The 24,574-nt window shown below is 33.8% G+C and overlaps 1 protein-coding gene across 1 annotated transcript; it reads right to left on the bottom strand.

The window, feature by feature from the left end:
• Window positions 1-12,119: 12,119 nt before the first annotated feature.
• On the bottom strand, window positions 12,120-21,982 carry LOC141493366 (early activation antigen CD69-like). Its single transcript, XM_074194592.1, has 5 exons — window positions 21,869-21,982; window positions 18,218-18,340; window positions 17,499-17,713; window positions 15,733-15,836; window positions 12,120-14,623 (listed from the first exon to the last, which is right to left on the bottom strand). Exons 1-5 carry the CDS (start codon window positions 21,933-21,935, stop codon window positions 14,512-14,514), a joined length of 621 nt encoding a protein of 206 aa, XP_074050693.1. The 5' UTR covers window positions 21,936-21,982; the 3' UTR covers window positions 12,120-14,511.
• Between the last annotated feature and the right edge of the window lie 2,592 nt (window positions 21,983-24,574).

The following is a 24,574-nucleotide window of genomic DNA, read 5'->3' as shown; positions in this document are numbered from 1 at the left end:
AATACCAAATTAGAAATTCTAAAAATTAAAGGAGTAATTAATAAATTTGAAAGCAAAATAACTATTGAATTAATAAATAAAACCAAAAGTTGGTTTTATGAAAAAACCAATAAAATTGATAAACCTCTGGTCAATTTGCTTTTTTAAGCAAAAGAAAGAAGACAACCAAATTGCTAGTATTATAAATGAAAAAGGTGAACTCACCACCAATGAGGAGGAAATTAAAGTAATAATTTGAAATTATTTTGCCCAACTCTATGCCAATAAATTTGATAATCTAAGTGAAATGGATGAATATTTACATAAAAATAATTTGCCGAGGTTAAATGAAGAGGAGATTAAATACCTAAACAACACTATCTCAGAAAAAGAGTCTCAACAATCCATCATTGAACTCCCTAAGAAAAAATCTCCAAAGCCTGATGGATTCACAAGTGAATTCTACCAAACATTTAAGGAACAATTGGTTCCAATTCTATATAGTCTCTTTGGAAAAATAGGGAAAGTTGGAACTCTGCCTAACTCTTTCTGTGAAACCAATATGGTACTGATACCTAAACCAGGAAGAGTTAAAACAGGGAAAGGAAATTATAGACCTATCTCCCTGACGAATATAGATGCAAAAATCTTAAATAAAATCTTAGCAAAGCTATTACAATAAGTTATCACTGGGATAATATATTATGATCAAGTAGGATTTATCCCAGGAATGCAGGATTGGTTCAATATTAGGAAAACTGTTAGTATACGCAATTATATCAACAACAAACCTATCAGAAATTATATGATCATATCAATAGATGCTGAAAAAAAGCTTTTGACAAAATACAGCACCCATTCCTATTAAAAACACTAGAGAGTGTAGGAATAAATGGACTGTTCCTTAGAATAATTAGCAGTATATATCTGAAACCATCAACAGGCATTATATTCAATAGGGAGAGGCTAGAGGCATTCCCAATAAGATCAGGGGTGAAACAAGGATGCCCATTACCACCACTACTATACAATATCATATTAGAAATGTTAGCTTCAGCAATTAGAGAAGAAAAAGAAATTGAAGGAATTAGAATTGGGAAGGAAGAGACAAATCTCTCACTCTTTGCAGATGACATGATGGTCTACCTAGAGAATCCCAAGAAATCATCCAAAAAAACCTACAGGAAACAATTAGCAATTTTAACAAAGTTGCAGGTTATAAAATAAACACTCATAAATCCTAACTTTTGTATATATGTCTAGCAAGATACAGCAGGAAGACCTAGAAAGAGAAATCCTATTCAAAGTAACCTCAGACTATATAAAATACCTTGGAGTCTATTTGCCAAGATAGACTCAGAAACTTTTTTGAAAACAATTATAAAATACTTCTCACACAAATTAAATCAGATTTAAATAACTGGGCAAATATCAACTGTTCATGGATAGGTAGAGCTAAGATAATAAAAATGACAATTCTACCAAAACTAAACTACCTATTTAGTGCCCTACCAATCAAAATTCCAAAAAATTGCTTTAATGAGTTAGAAAAAGTTGTAAGTAAATTCATATGGAGAAATAAAAAGTCAAGAATTGCCAGGAGCTTAATGAAAAAAAGTACAAAAGAAGGTGGCTTAGCCTACCCGATCTAAAATTATATTATAAAGCATCAGTCATCAAAACTGTTTGGTATTGGCTATGAAATAGAATGGTGGACCAGTGGAATAGACTAGGTGTAAAAGCAGGAGATGATTATAGTAATCTGCTGTTTGATAAATCCAAAGAGTCTGGCAATTGGCATAAAAACTCCTTCTTTGATAAAAATTACTGGGATAATTGGAAGTTAGTATGGAAGAAACTTAGATTAGACCAAAACCTCAGACCCTTTACCAAGATAAGATCCAAATAGATACAGGATTTAGACATTAGAAAACAATACTACAAGCAAATTAGATGATCAAGAACTAGTTTACCTGTCAGATCTTTGGAAAGTGGAGCAGTTTATGACTAAGCAAGAGATGGAGAACATCACCAAAAACAAGCTAGATGATTTTCATTACATTAAATTAAAAAGCTTTTGCACAGATAAAACCTCTGTAACCAAGATTAAAACAAATGTAGTAAATTGGGAAACAATCTTTACAACTAATGATTCTGACAAAGGACTCATTTCTAAAATATACAGAGAACTGAGTCATATTTTTTAAAAAAGCCATTCCCCAATTGACAAATGGTCAAAGGATATGCAAAGGCAATTTACAGATGAGGAGATCAAAGCAATCCATAGACATATGAAAAATTAATTATTAGAGAAATGCAAATTAAAGCTTCTCTGAGGTACCACCTCACACCTCTCAGACTGTCCAATATGACCAGAAAGGATAACAATAATTATTGGAAGGGTTGTGGGAAATCTGGGACACTATTATACTGTTGGTGGAGCTGTGAACTCATTCAACCTTTCTGGAGAGAAATTTGGAACTATGCCCAAAGGGCCACAAAAATGAGCATACCCTTTTATCCAGCAATACCACTACTGGGTCTATACCCTAAAGAGATGATGAAAAAGGGTAAAAACATCACTTATACAAAAATATTCATAGCAGCCCTGTTTGTGGTGGCAAAGAATTGGAAATCAAGTAAATGTCCTTCAGTTGGGGAATGGCTTAGCAAACTGTGGTATATGTATGTCATAGAACACTATTGTTCTATTAGAAACCAGGAGGGATGGGAATTCAGGGAGGCCTGGAGGAATTTGCATGAACTGATGCTGAGTGAGATGAGCAGAACCAGGAAAAACACTATATACCGTACAGCAACATGGGGGTGATGATCAACCTTGATGGACTTGCTCGTTCCACCAGTGCAACAAACAGGGACAATTTTGGGCTGTCTGCAATGGAGAATACCATCTGTACCCAGAGAAACAACTGTGGAGTTTGAACAAAGTTCAAGGACTATTCCCTTTAACTTAGGGAAAAAACCTGATATCTTTTTGTCTGATGTTGATATCTCTTATACTTTTTATTTCTTCCTTTAAGGGTATGATTTGTCTCTCATCACACTCAATTTGGATAAATGTACAACATGAAAACAAATTGAAGACTGACAGATTGCTTTCTGTGGGGGGAGGAAAGTAAGATGGGGGGATTGTAAAACTCAAAATCTTTAATAAAAGAAAAAAAATAAAAAGTCTTGAAGCCTTTAGCCATATTTTCCCAATATAATGTATATAGACTGGGAATTGAAACATGCGTAGATATTTTCTGCCTGTTTTCAGTTTGCTTTTGAGAGTTGATTTTTAGCCATATGTGGATTTGTATTGCTTCTAATTGGCTGTATTGTCAAAAGAATTGATGACAAAATGATTGAACAGTTTGAACTTAATTTCTTACAGGAATCTCAGTATGATTATGTCTAAAATCAAACTCATCTTCTCCCCTCAATCTTTGCCCCCTTTTCCAGTTCATCTATTATTGATCCTTCTAATCCACTCAGATTTGCAACCTGATATTACCTCAACTTCATGGAGAAATTTAGTCAGCTGTATTCCCCCCACTATCTCTTTCACCTTTATCTCACACAAGAAATTGTATTTATCAAGGCAAATTCCTCTACATTCACTGATGATTGCAGTGTATCCTGTCTCCCCCTACTTAATTATCTTCTCTATTTTCCTAGTTTGCTTTATTCTTAATCTCTGTCTAATGACTTCTTTCACACTGTTTACAATCACTCTCATGACTCCCATATTCTTAAAAATTCCTCACTTGACTCTAGATATAATCCTATACCTAACCTTGCTTTTGTGACTGATCTGTGTAAGATAGCCATCAGTATCTCCACTTCCTTTCCTGTCACTCTTTTCTTAACTCTCTGAAGTCTGGTTTCCTACACCATCTTACTCAACTGGACATTACTCTCTACAAAATTACCAATGATCTCTTACCTGTTAAATCTTAAGGCTTTTTCTCAGTCCTTCCTCCTTGGCCTCTCTGCATTCTTTGACATCATCAGTCAACCTCTTCTCTTTGATATTCTCTTTTTGTGTGTCTTTTCTTTTTCATGTTAGGTTCTCCTTTTATATGTTTGACTGTTCCTCCAGCTCCTTTACTGGATGATCTTTATGCTGGTCACACCTGATTACTTCAAGTGTTTCCTAGGATTCTCTTCTGGACCCTTTTCTGATTTTCCTCTATACTGATTTGTTTGTTGATGTCATCTGCACCCAATCTCTATTTTTTAAAAAAAAATATTTTATTCTGAATTTAAAAAGCATTTCCATAACATAGCAGAATAGAAAAAAATTATTGTACAATGAAACTGCAAATCTGCTATGTATAGCTGTTTCTATTGCATATATTATATTTCTATTACATATATCATAAAATTATCATGTCATTTTCTTTCCTCCCCCTTTTATTCTGGCTATCAGTGGCTACCATTAGACATTCACACCTATACATACATACACACAAACACACACACATATGTAAAACCATTCTAAATATACTTTTATTTATCAATTCTTTTTCCCATGCATCTTCTTTCATTATGACCTTAGTAGTTGAGACTTTATAATAATCAAAATTACTTAGTCACTCAAGGCTGATCTTAAAACAATATTTCTGTTATTGTATATAAAGTTCTCTTGGTTCTGCTCATTTCACTCTTCATTATTTCATACAAGTCTTCCCAAATTTTTCCAAAATCATTGAGCTCATCATTTCTTATAACACGGTAGTATTCCATTACAATCTTATACCACAACTTTCATTCCCCATTTGCCACTACAAAGAGAGCTGCTATCAGCATTTTAGAACATATACTTTCTTTTCCTTTTCTCCCAATAATTTTAGGTAATAAATCTAATAGTGATATGCCCTGGGTCAAAGGGTAGAGGCAGTTCAGTAATACTTTGGACATAATTCCAGATTGCTCTCCAAGATGATTGGGTCATTATCTGAGAATATCTGAGAATAAATTCCCTCCCACCCCCAATTTTGTGATTTCCTTCTGATCTTGGCTAATTTGTTTTATTTGTACAAAGTTTATTTAATTTAATGTAATTAAAATTATCCATTTTGCTCATAACACTGCTTTCTATCTCTTGTTTATTCATATATTGTTTGCCTAGTCATAAGTCTGATAAGTAATGCATTCCATTTTCTTCAAATTTTCTTGTAATATCTATCTAGGTCACGTATCTCTTTTGATCTAATCTTGGTAAATGGTATAAGATATTGGCTTATGCCCAATTTCTGCTAGACTGCTTTCCAGTTTTCCCAATAATTTTTACCAAATAATTAATTCTTATACCAAAATCTTAAGTCTTTACACTTTTCAAATACAGAGTTACTTTATTTGCTACTGTAAATTGTATGTCTACTCTATTCCTCTTATCTCCCTTTCTATTTCATAGCCAGTACCAGATAGTTTTGATAATTACAGTGTTACAATATAGTTTAAGATTGGGTACTGCTAAAATTTCTTTCTGTACCTTTTTTTCCTATTTTCTTTGATACTCTTGATTTTTATCTTTCCAAATGAATTTTGTAATTATATATTTCTAATTTGATAAAAAATATTCTTTTTGGTAATCTAATTAGGATGGCATTGAATATATAAAGTAGTTTAGGTAAAATTGTCATTTTTATTACATTGGCTTTGCCTACTCATGAACAATTAATATTTCCCCAATTATTTAAATCTCATTTTATTTGTCTCAAAGTTTTTTTTAAATCATTTTGTTTGTATACTTTCCAGATTTGTTTTGGCAGGTGTACTCCAAGTATTTTATACTACCCAGAATAATGATTATTATTTTTCAAGCTAATTGGGTTTAAAGTGTCTTGCTTAAGTGACACAACTAGAAAGTCTCAAGGGTCTGAGGTCATATTTGAACTCAGGTCTTCCAAGGACCAGTGCTCTATCCACTGTACCATCTAGAATTATTTAAATGGGTATCTCTTTCTCTTCTTGCAGGGTTTTATTTTTTATAACATGATTATGATTTAATGTAGATTGATCATATAACCTGCTGTTTTCTATAATTATTCATTATTTCATTGACTCTTTAGTTGAGTTTAGGATTTTCTAAGTATATCTTCATATCCTCTGCAAAAGAGATAGTTTTATTACTTCATTCCCTATTCTGAGTCCTTCTATTTCTTTTTCTTCTCATTGCTATTGCTAGGATTTCCAATACAATACTGAATAATATTGGTTTCAGTAAGTATCATTGTTTCATGTCTTTGCTTACAGGGAAGGTTTCTGGCTTATCCCCATTACAAATAATGCTTGTTGATGATTTTAGGCAAATACTTTATATACATAAATATATACATATTTTATATACATAAATACTTTATATACATCTCTATTTAAATGATTTTCAGATCTATTTATCCAACCCTTGTTTCTCTCATTTCCAAATGTTTATTGTATATCTCAAACTACATATCTCATAAATATCTTAGTCCAAAACTGGAGTCATTATCTTTTCTCCAAAGTCTTCTTTCTTCCTAGCTGTCTTACTTGAATACTGTTAAGGGTCCTACCAATCTTCTCAGCCACCCAGGCTCACAGTCATGTTGTCATTCAAAGCAGGGGATAGAGTTTTGGACCTGGAGTTGGGAAGATCTACATGCAAATTAATTTCAGACATTTGCTGACTTTGGGACCTTGGGAAAGGCACTTAACCTATTTGCATCAGTTTTCTAAACTATAAAATGGGAATCATAATAATACCCACCTCTCAGGATTGTATGGGAATCAAATGTAAATCATTTGTAAATCATTTAGCATTCTGTCTGGTATGTAGTTACTGTTACAAAAGTGCTAGATATAATAATAATAATAATTATTATTATTATTATTATTATTGCCATTATTATTTTTATTTTCAACTTCTCACTCTCAATCTCCTATATCAAAATTGTTGCCAAGTCTATCAAGACTACCTTTACAATATCTCTTATCTAATCTTCCTTCTATTCACCAACTCTGCCACCATTCTGGTGCATTACTTCATCACCTTTTGCATGGATTAATGCAATACCCCTTCAAGTATCCCTTCACTCCAATCCATTTCACATGATTCTGTATTTTATAATTATTTTGACTGTGACCTCTTATTCCTTATGGATTTTGCTATTCCATATAGAATATTATTATATTTTGGGGTTTCTTCTGGACCTTTATACATTCCTAGGATTTATATGTTAATTATCACGACTTCAACTTTAAGGGTATTTTCGTCTCCTTTTTGCCTAATTCTATGCCTTCATTTCCTTTCTTTTGTCTTAATTGTATTATTAGCTTTTCTAGAACAATGTCAAATAATATAAGGGAAAGGAGACATCTATGTTTTTATTAATAATTATCTATTAATTAATCTAATGAATATCTATCTATTAAGAAAATCTCCAATATTCCTTTTTACCTAGAGGACAAGACTATTTTAGGCTATTTTTCCAGAGTGACCTAGGCAAACTTTAATCTGGAAGTCAATTTAAGTGATGGAACCATGTGTTTTTCCATAACTTCAAGTTCTTCTCTTATAAATGGGCAATATTAAAATGCCTTACTTTGATATTTTACTATCTCCTGCTCTATTTGTGCAGTAAAGATGAGATGTGTAAATGATATTCTTTTACACTCCTCTAACAAAGCAGTATAAGTGATTTTCTGGTCCCATAAAATGACAGTAAATTTTCTCAGAATTTTTACTTCCTCTTTTTATAAGCAGTAAAGGAAACTGGTGCTATGAGTTGGATTAGATAATACTTCATATCTCCTAGCATCAGACATACAAAAGTTCAGCATTTCCTAAATTAATAGGTTCTCAGAACACTTTTTGAACATAAAATCTACAGATGGAATCTTCAAATGTAACATTAGGATAAAGAAGCAAGCAGAAAAAATGAATTCAACTTTTATACTCCCCCAAATTCTATATATAATAAACAATTTAAACTACAAAATTAATGTTTAATGTTTTATTAGGGGAAAACCTCTTTAGCAATGGCATTATTTTCTCCCCTCATAGAACCTTTGTTCTATCACATGAAAAGCTAGAATTCTTCAGAATACAGTTTGGAAAGTACTGCTCAGGGTAAAATTTCCAAATTATAGCCATTTCCTTTCAGAACTTAAGAAAAAAATTATATGTTTGCCTGTTTACTAACCACAGAGCATGAGTCATCAAAGAAATGTGTTTCATCACCTGAATAGCTCGACAATATATTCCATTTATATAATACTGAACACCTTTAAACTACAAGATAAGGTATACCACAAGGTTGAAGGAAATTCTTAAATAACTGGATACATTAATATGTTCTATAAAGCATAGCTACTCATTGGTCAGAATAGAATTTATTCTTATTTGTGAGATGATCGTTAAAATGTAAAGTGTGACTATAAGCAATTTGTTCATCTGTCTGAGAGACTCTCATAATATCAATAATAATCTGAAAGGCTTGCTAAGTGGAAAATGATTTTTTCTTTAACTATAGCAACTATTGAAAATTATATATTAAGAGAAAAGAAAACTGTGAAGTTCACCAGAAAATCCATTAAATACCCAAATTCTGAAAATCAAAGAAGAGATTACCAAAATTAAAAACAAAATACAGACACAGACACACAGACATACAGATAAACACACACACACACACACACACACACACACACACACACACACACACACACACACACACATACACACCACATACCCATTGAGTTAGTAAATAAAAATAGGAGCTGCTTTTTTTTTAGTTTAGTTTAGTTTTTTTTTTTTTGCAAGGCAAACGGGGTTAAGTGGCTTGCCCAAGGCCACACATCTAGGTAATTATTAAGGAGCTGCTTTTTTGAAAAAAAATAAAATAGATAAACCATTAGCTTAATATGATTAAAAAGACAAGGAAAACCAATTACCAATTTCAAAAAGGAAAAAAACTTAATTCCCAACTAAAGAAGAAGAGATTATTTGAAACTAATTTTCCCAACAATATGCTAATAAAATTGACAACTTAAATGAAATAAATGAGTATTTATTAAAGTTATAAAATATCCAGTCCTCCCTCCTTGTCAACTGTTTTACTCAGGTTCCCATATCTTCAAAGCCTTAAATAAGAGTTACCACCTGTCACTTAAAAAGGAAAAAACAAACAAAAAAAAACTCCCCCAAATTTCCCCTGTGAAATTGACAGTCCTTTTTAAATCATCCTGCAATTTTCAAACGTCTATATGATTTCTCACATTTTTTAGTGATAAAACATCTACATGTAAATAGGTTTAGGTAACAATATTCCCTGAAAGTCTCAAGTCTGAAAAATGATCCAATGTTTTCTTTAGTGTCTTTGAAAAGGTGTTTCTTTACACTCATATTTCTTTCATTTTAAATAAAGTTCTTTTTCTTTAAAATATTAAATTGAAGGGGCAGCTAGGCGGCACAGTGGATAGAGCCCTGACCCTGGAGTCAGGAAGACCTGAGTTCAAATCCTACCTCAAATATTTAATAATTACCTAGCTGTGTGACCTTGGGCAAGTCACTTAACCCCATTGCCTTGCCAAAAAAAAATTATATTAAACTATTCACACACAAATGAGACATCATTTGACATTGTCCACAAGAGGATTTCAGTATAAATTTATGCTACAACTCATTTTCTGCCTAAAGCTGTTCAAATCTTATCTGAAAGCTATTTCTTCCTATATATAGGAAGAAATAGCTTTCAGATAGAAATATATATATTATATATAATATGTATTATGTATTTTTATGAAAACAAAGTTCCTTTCCTACTACCTTTAGGTATCAACATTTTAATCTAAAACATCAGTATTATCCTATGTTCTTTGACAGCTGTTATAAATATCTTTACACAAAAATATTTTATCTTCCCTTTTCATCACTAACCCACTCTCTATAAAAGGATATGAAAGAGACAGTATACCTTGACATATAGATGTCAAACTTGTGGTCACAAGTGTTGCAAAAACCAGATTAAAATATAACTTGCAAATGTTTAATAGAATAAATTAAAATACAACATTGATAATGCTAATTTGTGTTTTCCTAAGTCAAAACCCACAGGAATACATTTCTATTTGAATTTAACACTGCTTCATTATAATTCTGATCACTCTAATTTGTAATACTCCCATCATTCTCAATTCCTAACTGAATATATTAAATTGGTTACCAGATCTTGTCACTTCTACATCCACAACATTTCTCACATCTATCTTTGCCCTTTCTCTTCAATGACACAGACATTACCCTAGCCAAGGTCCTCATTTCAGGTCTCAACTGAAAAATAGTATTTTAAATCTCTCTCTCTTTCAATTTATCCCCTATAAAACAAATGCCAAAATTACATGGTGCAGAAATAGTTATGTGTATACTACTAACCAATAAACTCCAATGCAATAAAGAACTTACACAATGAAAAAAAAATCCCCCAAAAAACTGTTTGGCAGTTAAACCACTCCATTACTTAGAGCCAACCTATCTTTCTAGCCTTGTTACACATTACTTCCCTTTATACACATGAAGGGCCAGCCAAAATGACTTTTTCATGATGAAATTCCATCTCCTATCCTGAGCTTAATAAAATCTTATTCTACTGAATATTTTTCCATTTTCTAACAATACCAAATACAGATGAGGAAACTGGGCAAACAGGGTTAAGTGACTTGTTCAGGGTCACACAGCTAGTAAGTATCTGAGGTATCTGAGGCTAGATTTGAACTGATTTTTGATAAATAATTTTTTTATTATATTGAGATATTCTTAAATTTTTTAAGTTTTATGTTTTTAAGATTTTTCTGCATCTATTAGAGAAGGGTAAGGTAGATATTTATGTTTTCTATCTCTGTGATTATGGGTAAATTATTTAAAGTCTCCAAGCTGGGGCAGCTAGATGGTGCAGTGGATAGAGCACTGGTCCTGGAGTCAGGAGGACCTGAGTTTAAATCTGACCTCAGACACTTAAGAATTACCTAGCTCCATGACCTTGGGCAAGTCACTTAACCCCATTGCCTTGTGAAACAAACAAATAAAAAATATTATCTCCAAGCCTCAGGAAGCTCCTGAGGACTAAGTTATGGAGAAGTTGTAACCTGCATTAGCTTAGAGAGTTTCAATATTGGTGAAATGATAATCTCTTGATTTAGTGATGTCTTTTCTAGATCTATTGATATAATCCTGTGTTTCTGATTGACTTTATTATTTTTATGATTAATTATACTAATTGTCTTCCTAATCACAACTATTATTGTGACTCTGATATAAATACAATTTGGTTAAATTGAACAATTTTTGAATATATAGCTGAATTGTTTTTGCTATGGGGGGGAGGTTTAAAGTCAGTATTTATTATCAATGACACATGGAATTATGGGAAGAATGGTAGAAGAATAGAGTCAAAAGACCTACATTCAATTCCTACATTCTGACTGTGTCACCCTACCCCAAAGCAGGTCACATATCTTTTACCATAAAGCCATTTCCCCAGACAGATCCCTAAGCTGTATGTTACAGGATATTTGCTGATCTCTTTTGATAATTTTGTCACTGGAGCTCCCCTATGCTTGTAGAGAAATTTTAAAATAAAAAACAAAATGAAAAGAAAAATGAAAAACAAAATAAAAAAAGAAACTTTACTAGTCTACCTCTTCCATGAAAGATGTATGTTTCAGGAGATGAACAAACTGGGAATGATATACTTACTTCCCAGATTAGGATCTATTATAACACATCCAGTCCTTGTCTTCTGTGTGATTTTTATCCATATCAGTGCTTAATAATAAAATGCCCCCTTCTCTAACTGCTAGGGTCTTCTCTGAGATTACCTTCCATATCTTCTGTATATCTTATACAACCCTAGTTGTTTGTATGTTGTCTCCTCTGTTAGAATGTGAATGAACATCTGAATAACTAAATTAATGCATTCATAGGTTGCTATGAGGACAAAATGAGATAATATAAGAACTTATTCTGAAAAGATAATGTGCTTTATGCATTTAAAGAAATATTAATGATAGGTTTTTTCTACTTGATAGAAATTCAGATAACTGATAGTGAAAAATTGAAAAGTCAGAATCAATTCATTTTCAGTAGTTTCCATTTATTTTCTAAAGATTGTTTAACAAAGACATTTGACTGCCCAAACAATTTGTTTGGAGACAAAAAAAATTCACATGTAGTATTGCACATAGAAGCATTAATTTAAGCAGGTCATAGGTATCATCAGCTGAAGAAATTAATTTTTCTCAGCTGTAGACAATCAGTTTTTCTTTCCTATCAGTTTAAAAATAACTGTGTCATATATTGCACATTTTCAGCATTGTTATCTATTTTAAACAAATTCCATACTTCTGTCCTATTTCTTATCTCTGTACAATACTATAAATGTGAGCCTAGTTATCAAAGGTAAAGGATTGTATGGATTTTTCAGCAAAATTGAAGTTTCATATAAATGAGATCACTGATCCATTTTAATATTTAAGTAAAGAAAATAAACCCATCAATGTTGAACAAAAACAGAAATTAGAGATTGAAATATTATAAGTCAATTGGTCCCTCTTAGTCAGTCAACTGACAAATTTTAAGAGACAGAGAAAAAAAGAGAGAGAGACAGTAGAAGACACAGAGATAAATTCTTTTTAGCTTAACATATTTATCAGTAAAAATTTTTTTAAAAATTAAAAAAAAATTATTAAAGAGTCAGATGCAAACTGCATTTGAACCCAGTGTCTTTGTTATAAGATACAATTTTGGCAAGGGGTGGGGGATGGGAAGAGATCGAGTGAGAGGGGATGACTAGTACCACATCTTCAGATATTTACATTCAGGTTATGTTCATACAAAGACTCCTTCATTTTGTGCAATTTTACAAAGTGGTCAGAAAAAATAAATAATTTTGAATTCAGTCTCTGTCCTTTTTTTTAGAATATTATACTTAACAAAGGTACTAGACATAAACATAAAGTGCATAGAATTATAGATTTAAAGGGACCTTAGAGGTTTTTTAATCTAACTCTCTCATTTTACAGATGAGGAAACTCAGACTGAGAAGTGAATGAAATGACTTGCCCAAGGTCACATAGCTAATGAATATTTGAGGCAGACCATGAATTCAGATTTCCTTGACAATTCCCAACACTCCCTCTTCTACTCTACCATCTTGCATCAGGAATGTTTTTGTGTTTTCTTTTTAAGTTACTCTTCCTCCTTAGGAGTGATGCTTAATTAACATATCTGGAAGATTTTCTGGTTCACAGAAAGATTAGTCTATGCTTCTTTATTACAGGATTTCCCAAGACATTTCATTTCTATCTCAGGGAATACATGTTGAGATGTTACCCTGTATTTAATAGAAACATGTAAATTCTTTGAAAGGCAGCCTTTGTTTTGGTTCCTCTTGTTCTAGAGCACTAAAGAAGGAAAAGACCTACAGAATACTTTCCAGGTCATGACTTTTGCTGTTGATGTTTTCCTCCTGTAGTTTCCAAGATTTTAGGTGAGGCTTCTTGTCTTATAAGTGTTTCTTCACCATGGGTATGAGATGGACATAAAAGTATTGAATTTATTCATCTTTCAAATAATTGGGCACATAATAACTGTGTCCCTATTTTTACCTTTAATTTAGGGAAAGAAAACTTGTTACAGATTAATTTCCTTCATGACAAGTACCACTTTGAAAATAGTCACCACCTTGTCCTCCATCTCCATTGTAAATACCTCCAAATCCAAGACCACTCCCATTATCCATCAAATCCTACTTTTAAAATCACTTTCTGGTCTTGATCCATACATTCCATCACCACAGAAATCTTCCAAATCAAAATATCCTCATCTTCTCCTAGAACTTTGGACACGAACTGGATTCATCCTGGTTCTGTTAGGTCTTACTGCTGTCTGAGAAACCTTCCACTTTATTAATTTCCCCTAGGGCTCTGTGTGGCTGCTAAAAATCTCTGCAAGAGAAATTCTCCATGGTATTTGAGTTCATTTATTATAATATGTATGTATTTCCCCTTTAGCATTTTGGTAACACTTAGGTCTTGTAGCAACCTGCTGCTAAAGTTGCTGAATTCTTTCATCCCTTCTTCCTTCATTTGGTCTGTTGCATGCAGGAGGTGATTATTCATATAGCTATCTGGTCATCATCCTCTGGTTCTTGTTCTGATGGTGTTGATAGTCCCCTTTCTTGTCATGAGTCATCTCCATCCGGAGACATTTCAGCTTAAGCAGCTGGGCTTTTAGAGCAGAGTCGACTTTGACTAGATCCTAGAGAGAGGCATCTCATCAAGCATTGTAGTGTGCTCAGGTACATTTACCAATATCAGGAAAACTTGGTAAAGATCAATCCCTCTAGGGCTTTCCAAATGACTCAAGAGATTTTGCGAGTCTCTTACCAATGGAGAAGAGAATGGATGTCTTCAAGGAGAAATTCCTAGATGGAGTAAGCAAAGCCACTGATTTCATTGAGTTGCAATAACATCCACAAGCATGTACTCTCAGTGTTTGGTGGGTTTACTACAGATCCAATGAAGTTCTTGCTGGCATTCGACACTGCTGACCTCAGTATTTTTCAGGCATGCACAACTGCCTGATCCTGTGATGTTGAACCTGTGATGAATGAAAGAAGACCAGAGTGAGCATCAGCAGTAAAAACCTTGGAATCATCATCAGTTCTTCTCTTTCTTTCTCCCCATTCCCCTGATAAAATCAGTTGCCAAGTATTTTTGATAGTCCCTTCACAACAACTTTATATCTACTGTGGTTATGTCCACCCACACATAAGGGAGTCTATTTGAAGTCCTTATCAACTCTTTCTTCAGTCATTTTTCAGTTGTGTCTGACCCCTCATAACCCCATTTGGGGTTTTCCTGGTAAAGGCACTGGAATAGTTTGCCATTTCCATCTCCAACTCATTTTATAGATAATGAAACTGAGGCAAATAGGATTAAATGTCGTGCCTATGATCATACAGCTAGTTAGTGCCTGGGGCCATATTTGAACTAAGAAGATGAGACTTCCTAAGTCTAGGTTTATAAATATTGGAGGGGATGGAGGAAAGTTCTAATAACTTGAATGATCATTTAAGGCCATTTATAGGAGCTGATACATGAGAACTGATCCTTGGAGATTGATAGGAGTTCTTAGAGAGGAGGGAGAATATTCTAGGCATGGGGAAAGGTCTTTGCAAAGACATAGATATGGAAGGTGAATAACTTCTTTTCCTCTCTAGATCTCAGTTATATTATCTATGAAATATTGCAGTTAAACTACATGATATCTAAGGTATATCTCAGCTCTAAAAATTTATGTTGTAAGATCTTGGATCTGAGGCAGCTAAGTGACACAGTGGATACTTAGAGAATTGGCCCTATACTTAGAGCATTGGCCCTAGAATCAGGTGGACTTAAGTTCAAATGTGAACTTAGACCCTGACTAGTTGTGTGACCTTGACCTTAGGGAAGTCACTTATCTCTGATTGACTCCCCCCCCCCAAAAGAAAGATCTTAGATCTAGAGCTAGTAGAGACTAGAGAATTCACCTGGTGCAATCCTATAATTTCATAGATGACTCTATGAAGTAGGAGGATGTTGATACATTGAATGGAATAGCTTCAAACTAATTTTTTTTAAATCAAGCTCATTCAGAATAATACTTTGGAAAAGAAAATGAATCTCTACATATTCTACTGAGTCCCAGCAATGAGAGAATGAACTCACCAGCCACTGAATTCTTTGCCATTTGTCCATCGCCATGCCTGGTCTGTTTCATTGCTTAGTCCAATCCAGTGATCAATATTATTTGCATATCGTTTAAGAAAAATCTTGAAGAAAGCATATGAGAGGCCATTGTCATATACGTCATCCTCCAAGTAAGTGTTTAATTGAGAAATTGATTTCATATGGAATTCTCCATCCCAAACATTGGAGTGATCTTTTCAAAATATACTCTCAATGCAGGTTATTCATATTTTGGAGTCCACATCATTGAGCTATCAATTTATTGTAATGACCATCATAAAGTGTCTAACAGAATTTACTGTTGATATATATATATATATACATATGTGTATATATATATATATATATATATAATATTTACTGATTGGCCACCTCCTACTGAACCCTTTTGCTTTAGACCAACTCTTCATAAGCCCAGGACACAGCCCGTCCTTAGAAATTAGGAACCCTAAAACCATTGGTTAGATTAATCTTCATAATCCTCAATGGGTCTCTAGTATGTTTAGCCTTCCTATACTACCTTATTCCCCAATTCCTTCCAAGGTTTTGTGGTGCTCCTCATCCCTAATCCCTTCTTACTCCACTCTTCTCTATTAAGAAGTGCTGTCAAAATTTTTCTTCACATTAATGGCTATTATTTCTGAGGGTAATGTGTACTCTTTGGACAAGAAGTAAGGAACTAGGCTAAAAGAATGAAACATAAACCAAATTGACAGGTGAAGGAAATTGTAATTTGGTGGGGGGTGGTGGTGGGGTGGTGGTGGTAATAGAATTACCAAGCTTAAGCCTATGATCTTGTCCCTTTGCCTATAGGACAAAGCAAATGTGAGGCAGCTAGAGAATTCTTTAAGGAGCACTAGATCTGTGTTAAAAAGGACCTGAGTTTGAATTGTGGCTGGCAATTAGAAGCTATGTAAACACTGAAGTTACTTTTCCATTCTGTACCTCAGTTTCTCTACCTGCAAAATGTTGGAGCTGTCCCAGATGATCTCTAAATCAATCAAAATCTCTAAAACTCTAAAAAAACAAAACCAAAAAACTCTAAACTTCCAACTCAAAAATCCATAATAATTCTAGAATACAATATCTCTTAACTACTACCCCTTAAGATCCTTAGTTTTCCCTCAAACTTCAACTTAAACACAATTCATTTCCTGGATGAGGCTTTTCCTGATAACTCCAGCAGTTAGTGCCATTTCCCTTAAATTGCATTGTAGTTATTCTATATATTTTTTGCATATTGCTTGAACATATACATGTCAGATGATCCATGTAGTGTCCCCCTATAAAACATAAGCCCCCTGAAGGCAGGTTTTGTTTTATATTTTGTCTTTATATTTTTGTATTCTTTAATGTCTACCATAATGCCTGATATATAAATATGTGCAGATTGATCAATTAAAAGCCTATATTCTAATGTTTTACTCAACCTTTTGTGTCCTTGTGATTCAATTTTCCTATAAATGACTTAATCAGTCAACTAATATTTAGCATCTATTTTGTGATAAGCACTGTTCTATAACTAAGATTATATATATATATATATATAAAAAAAAGACAAAAACAAAAAAAAAATCAGTCCTGGTTTCTAAGGAGCCCTCAATCTTATGGGGAAACAACATGCAAACAATGCAAAATCTTCCTTTGTAGGGAAGTTATGAGTGATCACAAATAAGAATGATTTAAAAAAAAAAACCATGACCCTAATATTTAAAAATACCTATTTTCAAATACCAAAGTCTTACCAGGTCTTCCTTCGAATCAATCTGAACAAGACTTGAACCATAAGAAGAGCAGGCACTTTGACTGGTGGACCAGTTCCCTGTAGTGTTGGAAAAGATGTAACATTTGCCTTGGTATCCAATCCAGAAATCTGGGCATGAGGAAACAGGATAATCCAAGGGCATTGATGGAGATGTATTTTCCCTGATGTATTTTCCAGGACAATTGTATTGACCCACTGTAAATAAAATCATTTGGTATTTTAATAGTGATAATATATACTTTTATGGAACTTTACAACCTGTGTGCTGTGGTAGTGATAGAAAAGGAGTAGGACTGGTGAGAATGTTCTCTTACAGAAGTAAAGGGCAAATAATACTCTACCCAATGGCATAGGGATTTTTATTCCTCTTTGCCCCAAATATAATATTCATACTAGAGTCAAATATGGTGTCCTCTGCAGAGTCTCTGACCAGTGATGCCAGATTGTAAATGGAACAAAGAAAAAACTTGAGCATTCAATTTGTTCCAACCCAAAATAATCTGCCCTGTTCACCATGTTCCCCCTCCTAGAATGTAATTTTCTTGAGTACAAAGAATATCTTTTTTTTAATATTTTAGTGTTTGACATAATCATCCATTCTTTCATTCACCTAAACAAGTCATTCTTCAACCCTTCTGGATAATTAGGAAGTTGTTATAGGAAAGGGCCTATAACTAATTCCAAAAAGTGCTCACCCACCTGACAAAGAAACTATTGTTATGACCAAAGCAGCAATAATGACCACAGAGAGAACAGCACATGGAATAGGAACTTGTAGGGAGCCTTCTGACTCTGTAGTCATCATGGAATTCCTGGTCTGGTCTGAAAGAAAGGAAATTAATGATCAATTACTTCCTGAAAAAAATAAGCATTTAAAATGAATTGATGTTTTGGGCATCTATATATGTCACTGATAAACAAATATGTCTCCCTTGGCTTCTGGTCTAACTAGTTAACTTACTTCTCTTTCCTTTGGTATCTGGGAATGAAAAGATTCTTGAAAAAGGTCATTTGGACAAAAATAAGGAAGTCAGACAAGATTGATGTATTATTCATTTCTGGGTAGGTTCATAAACTCTAGGTTTAGGAAAAGATTAGACTGGTTATATTTTTAATTCTTTCAGTGAAAATAGAAGAAGATCTCTTTAAAACCCAAATCAAAAAAGAAAACTTAGTGGTTGTTGTTTTTTAATATGTTTAAGTCCCTAAAAACTTTGATCCATAATGAACAGCACAAAGGATCAATTAGTCTAACAGATGCTAATAAAATTTACTGACTGCCCGTTATACTCAACCAACTCTAAATTAAGAACTGTTCCCTAAAATTTTTAAAGAGGTGAAACACTGAAAATAAGTCTTCAAAATGAAAAAAAACCATACCACACCATTTCTTTTTACTAATAATGTTTTAAACAACACCTACAGGGCACTTTAGCATTTAGCAAAAGTATAGCGCTTTTTTTTCCCCTCACAGTAGTTGCTCCATGAGGCAAGTAGTGATCATAATTCTCCTGAATTTATAGAATAAACTGAGATGCAGAGAGGTTAGCATGTAAGTGCCAAGAATCAGGGTCTGAACCTCAATAGTCTTTTATTTCAGTTAATGACTTTCAATACCAATGCTCTTTCTAAAATGAAGCTAGACTGATCAATTGATATACACCTGATGTTAAGCTAAAATGAGGAAGCAGCCTTCCAAACACCTTGGGTAGAGCCCTTGTGGAAAATTTATGAGAGGAAATGGATCAGAATTTCATAGAATAAGCTGGCATGAATGAACTGTAATCTGCATCTTTGGAGGGACCTTCCAAATAGACAGGGTATTTAAGTATGCCTGCATTTATTTTTCTTGGTATAAGTGTGGCTTCCATTGGGTGTAAATCTTTTCAGAGCAAGGACTGTTGACTTGTTTTGTTTGCTAATGTGTTCTGACCTTGCATCCACAGTACCTTGCCTAAGGAAGCATTTAATTATTAAAAATTATATTATTTAAAAACAAGTTATTACAAACCATTAGTCACTTAATAAATGCTTGCTGAATTAAGTTGGTGTTAAGTGAAAATCAGAAGTCAGTAAGCAACATTTCTAGAAATCACAGTGGGGTTTTTTAAGTGGTGGTTTTGACTTGGTGTTGTCTTTTTGTTCTTATTATTATAACTTCAAATTGCATCTTCCTTTAATTTTCAGCTTTCACCAGGGATGAACATGAACTGTTGCTTCCTTGGGGTTTATTCATTTTTTTTTCCATTTACACCAATGCATAGGTGAAAGAAAAATGGCAGCTGACATTCATACAGTGCCTTCTGGTTTCCAAACCAAATGTATCTTTTTGTTCATTATCTTATTTAATCCTCAAAAAATGCTATGAATTTGTTTGTGCAGGTATTATTATTATTCTAATTTTACAGGATTTCTGTCCCTTCTGTCCTCTTAATTCTATCTTCTCCGATCTTCTCTAGGCTGATAGAAGGGCAACAATCACTGAATGCAGCTTTCAGACTGTAGGTTAGCAAGTTCAGAGTTCTTTCTGAGTATGTTCTCAGCCACAGACACTGCTGCAACTCTAACCACAATGTCAGACTGGGTTTCAAAGTACATCTGAATACTTCCTCTCATGCCCCTCCTCTTTCCAATCCATATCAATTCAGCCGTAATAACAGTGATTGGGCAAAAGATCAAAGTGACAGGGGCCACATCACTGATCTCATCATTAGCTATATGGTTCAATTTTGACCCACAGTTCAGCTCATATCACAGGTAAATCTCCCCTACCCTCAACATCATTTCTGGGAACATTTCACAAACTTTCTAAAGGCCCTTTCCAGAACAGTAATAAAAAAAGGACAAGAAAGTCCCCCTCACACATATTTCCTATAAAATCTCCCAAGAATGATGTCCAATTGCCCAGATCAATTGGACAACCAAAAAGAGATGGAGACATGGATTGTGAATTCACCAGGCATTTGACTGTAAGTTAGGAAATATTGAGTTCTTGAGCTGGCCCCTGGATACTTCCCTTCCTCTGAACCTGGCCATCTCTTCCTTTATAAGTTGCTGCTCTGTTTGGATTAAAAAGAATTGGTGCACCTACTTCAGTGAAATGATGATGTGACTTACAGGAATAACTTTGATAGGACTTGCTGCTCAGTGGTTAGAAAAGCCCTTATTCCATACAGTAGCTGATATTTGAAGATAAAGATTTCATCAGTTTTACCCTTCCTAGGTTCTTATGACTGAATGGCTTTTAGATAGAGTAGCTCTCTTGCTTCCATTTTCCTAAGATCCTCTTGAATATTCAGGAGGAAGGAGAGAAGAGGAGAAAGAGCTTCAAGAGGAGGTTTTCAAAAATATGAATTAAAATAACAACCTTAAAGAGTGATAGCTTCAGAAAGAGAATACTGTGGAAAAGGAAAGAATAGAAATAAAATAAGTAGATGTAAAGAAAATAAAACAATGAGGAAGTTTTCAATGAGAGGATGAATGGAGAAAAACACAGATATATCATGTAGAAATAGATACTGATGATGCAGAAGAAAATGAAACTCAACATTTTCAAGGAGGTGACAATTAAGATCACTCTTTCTTGTCAAATGTTTTCTATTTCATTTTCCTGTTATAGCAGTGCTATAAAAGGCAGGATTCCTGCTTAACTCTTGTCCTGGAAACAGGTAGAAGAAGCTGACAGAGGATAGGACATTTAGAAAGGCAGAGGAAATAAAGACATAGTCAAAAGTGAAGGTGATAGTAAGAAAAACTGAAATACAAAGCATCGAGTCTCCTAAAATGATTCTCTGAGTTGGACAAGTATAGGTATCAGAAAAAATTATGAGTTGGTGGAAGGAAGGATATAGTAAGGGAAAACAATCAAATAAACCAACATAATTTGACTTGAGATACTAAAAATCATTCTTGAGAACATCTCTACCTTTCTAGAACTTTTTCACAGACGTAAACCTTCTTCCAAGGTCTTTTTATATTCCTCTGACTACACTCAGATCTGCATCCAGGCTTAATAGATAAATAGATAGATAGATAGATAGATAGATAGATAGATATAGATATAGATGTAGATATAGATATGACAGTGGGGTCATTGAGTTAATGTCATCATATACACAAATCTTTCTCCGGTTTTCACTTGTTCATTCTTAGAATTTCTACTTAAAATATTTAATTAAGGGGTGCCTAGGTGGTGCAGTGGATAGAGCACAGGCCCTGGAGTCAGTAGCACCTGATTTCAAATCCGGGCTCAGACACTTAATTACCTAGCTGTGTGGCCTTGGGCAAGCCACTTAACCCCATTGCCTTGCAAAAAAAAAAAATTAATTAAAAAGATAAAATCCAGCTTACTTTGAATTCCTTTCTCCATGTTCAAGGGACTGTTTTCTTTTCCAGAAAGTTCTTCTCTTGTTTGCATCTCGTTCACAATTTCTTGACTGATCCTAAATGAAACCTTTGCTAAAGTTCTTCTGCCTGTGTTGATAGTCAAAATAGTCAATCACTTATATTCCCTTACATTCTCTCCGCCCCCTTCTTCATTTCCTCCTTCCCCAATTCATCTTTAATTTACATTACAGTGGCCCAGACACTGCTCACGTCTTATGGTGAGGGTGTGGTTTTCCCTTAAGTCTGAACCCTTCTTCCTCATAGTTGTACGTATAACAGGAGGGACTTGTAAACGGAGAATCTTTTGCATTTAATGGATCAGACCAGAACAAACAAGACTTGAGGAGAAAGATAAATTAGAAAACAATAGAACCAGCTGATTTGGGAATAAGTGATAGTAAATGTTAGGTTAAGAATTCCAGTATTGACCATATAATTTCCAACCTTTCTCTCCTGCTGTGACTCACTTTTGCAAACTGTAAAAATTAAGAGAACTCTTTATGTATATATGTAGGAATCCAAAGCAAATTTGTTGATCACTTGATTAATAGTTTGCATATAGATAAGGTCTTAGTTAAAATACAAATAGTTTATATAGGAAGAGGAGTAAATTAACTCATTCTAGAAGCATCAGGTAGTTTCAGATTAGTATATTTCATATACTAGCCTCAGTTTAACTAGCTATCATTAAAGGACCCAAGTGAATAGGGCAAAGAACAGGTACTTTTAGGAAGAATAAGGAGATTCACAAAGTTTAGAGTGCTAAGGGTAAGAAAAAGTCAGATGACTCTGAGGACATTTATTGAACACCTGCCATGTGTAAGACAGTATAATAACCTTTTATACATTTTCATTATATAGTGTGAATAAAATAATTAATGTATTACTTTACATTATAGTGGTGTTTCTGAAAAACAGATTTGGCTTAGTTGATAATATGATATATTTTCTCTTCCATCTAAAAGTCATTTTCTTACTGACTACAGATTTGTCCTCCCTTCTCTCACCAAAGAGATTATAAACTATTTGAAGATAGAATGTAATTAAAAAAAATGTATCCCTAGTGCCCTACACACCAGAGACAAGTAATAAATATTTGTTTAACAAAAGGTCTGAATTTGCTAGTTAACCTAGAAATTGCTACCGATATGTTCTTTTCTCTTGTGAAGGGTAAACCTAAGTAGAAGTTCTTGACAAGAATTAACATAGATATTTTTAGGGTACACCAGAAGACAGTACAGTTCCATTTTAGTCAATGAGACAGGCTCTATATCCTTATTTGGGGAGAATCCGGTGGAGCCACTTGTTAAGGAAATGAAGTAATGGCAGTTTGATGCAAAGCAGAGTAGTGAAGCCAGGATATGCTATCTGATCATGATAGCAGCTGGTGACAGGATGGCACATATACAAAGACCACAAAACTTCTGACCAAAGTGAGTTTCCGGAGTCAACCTCTTCATCAGTTTCCTATTCTCAGTTTGATTGTCTATGGGTAAAGTCAACTTCTTCAGTTGGCTTTGAATCTTCCTGTAAATCCAAATTCCACTTTATATTGCTCTGTCTTCTGTTGAAATGAATACAAGAGACTCTAAATTGAATAACATGAATTTTCTCAGTCCACAAGAGTAACTGGAGGTTGGTTCTGGAGCAGGAGCCTCAAAGCCTGTGTGATAAGAACAAGAGGAAATTTCAGTCCAAATTACCTCTTCACCCCACACTTGACTATCAATAATCATGTTTTATTCTGTACGTTTTCATATTGTCCTTCAGGATTTCATACATAACTTTAACCCCCAGAGACACAATTCTAAAGTGTGAATTATTATGTTTCTCTCTTTCTGCCCTAGAAGAATGAAAGAAATACCTTAAACCCAGCAAATTGTATATGTTTTGCCTCAGTAGACTTCACAAAGAGTAATGAAAGCACAGAACATCTCGAAAGAGCTTTGGAGTGGTTATATTCTCAAAAGACTCATCTAGATAATGTGAACTGATCTTCACTCTGGCCTTGTTTGAAGACAAGAGGTTGCAACATACCACTTTTTCAGCCTAAGTCTCTTTAAGCTCAGCTATTCACTTATAAGATTATAGCCAGGTGAGGAGAGGAGTTCAAGTCACAAGAACCATGTGGATTTTTTTCTTCATATCCCCAATACTTATTCCAGATCCTGAAAGAATGGGCAAGGGTGAAAAGCCTTCTCTACAATAGTTTATGAATGAGAGAAAATGGATTAGTGTAGGACAAATACTTGTCATTTTAAACAAACAATAAAAGTGAGTGAATTTGATGTTATTTCACTTTTAAGCTACAAAGACCCTGAAAGAACTCTCCAGGTAAAACTACAAAACAGACCATTCTTTAACAATTTAGAATTTTTTAAAAGATGAAAAATGATATTGAAGCAATTAGAGATTCCTCTCAAAGTTAGGACCTTCCTTCTCTTGATTATTTACAATTTATCTTGTCTATATTCTGTTCATATATAGTTTTTTTTCACATTTTCTACTTTCATTAGATTATAAGCTTCTTGAGGGCAGGAACTGTCTTTGGTCTTTATGTGTGTGTGTTTGTGTGTGTGTGTGTGTGTGTGTGTGTGTGTGTGTGTGTATGTATTATGTATGTATCCCTAGCACTTAATAGTGTTGGTCCTAGATGCAGTGGGAGATCTT

This window comes from Macrotis lagotis, chromosome 7 (assembly GCF_037893015.1).
Source record: "Macrotis lagotis isolate mMagLag1 chromosome 7, bilby.v1.9.chrom.fasta, whole genome shotgun sequence".
NCBI lineage: Eukaryota > Metazoa > Chordata > Mammalia > Peramelemorphia > Peramelidae > Macrotis > Macrotis lagotis.
The sequence above is the reverse complement of the archived record's forward strand: the minus strand, read 5'-3'. Positions and strand labels throughout refer to the sequence as shown.

Excerpts from the sequence above, each read along its gene's own strand:
- LOC141493366 (XM_074194592.1), bottom strand. The coding sequence starts at position 21,935 with ATGCAAACAAGAGAAGAACTTTCTGGAAAAGAAAACAGTCCCTTGAAC. Across the intron at positions 17,714-18,217 it reads AACAATAGTTTCTTTGTCAG|TGGGTCAATACAATTGTCCT; the intron begins GTGGGTGAGCAC and ends TTTTATTTACAG. Across the intron at positions 15,837-17,498 it reads TTGATTCGAAGGAAGACCTG|ATTTTTCTTAAACGATATGC; the intron begins GTAAGACTTTGG and ends GCTTTCTTCAAG.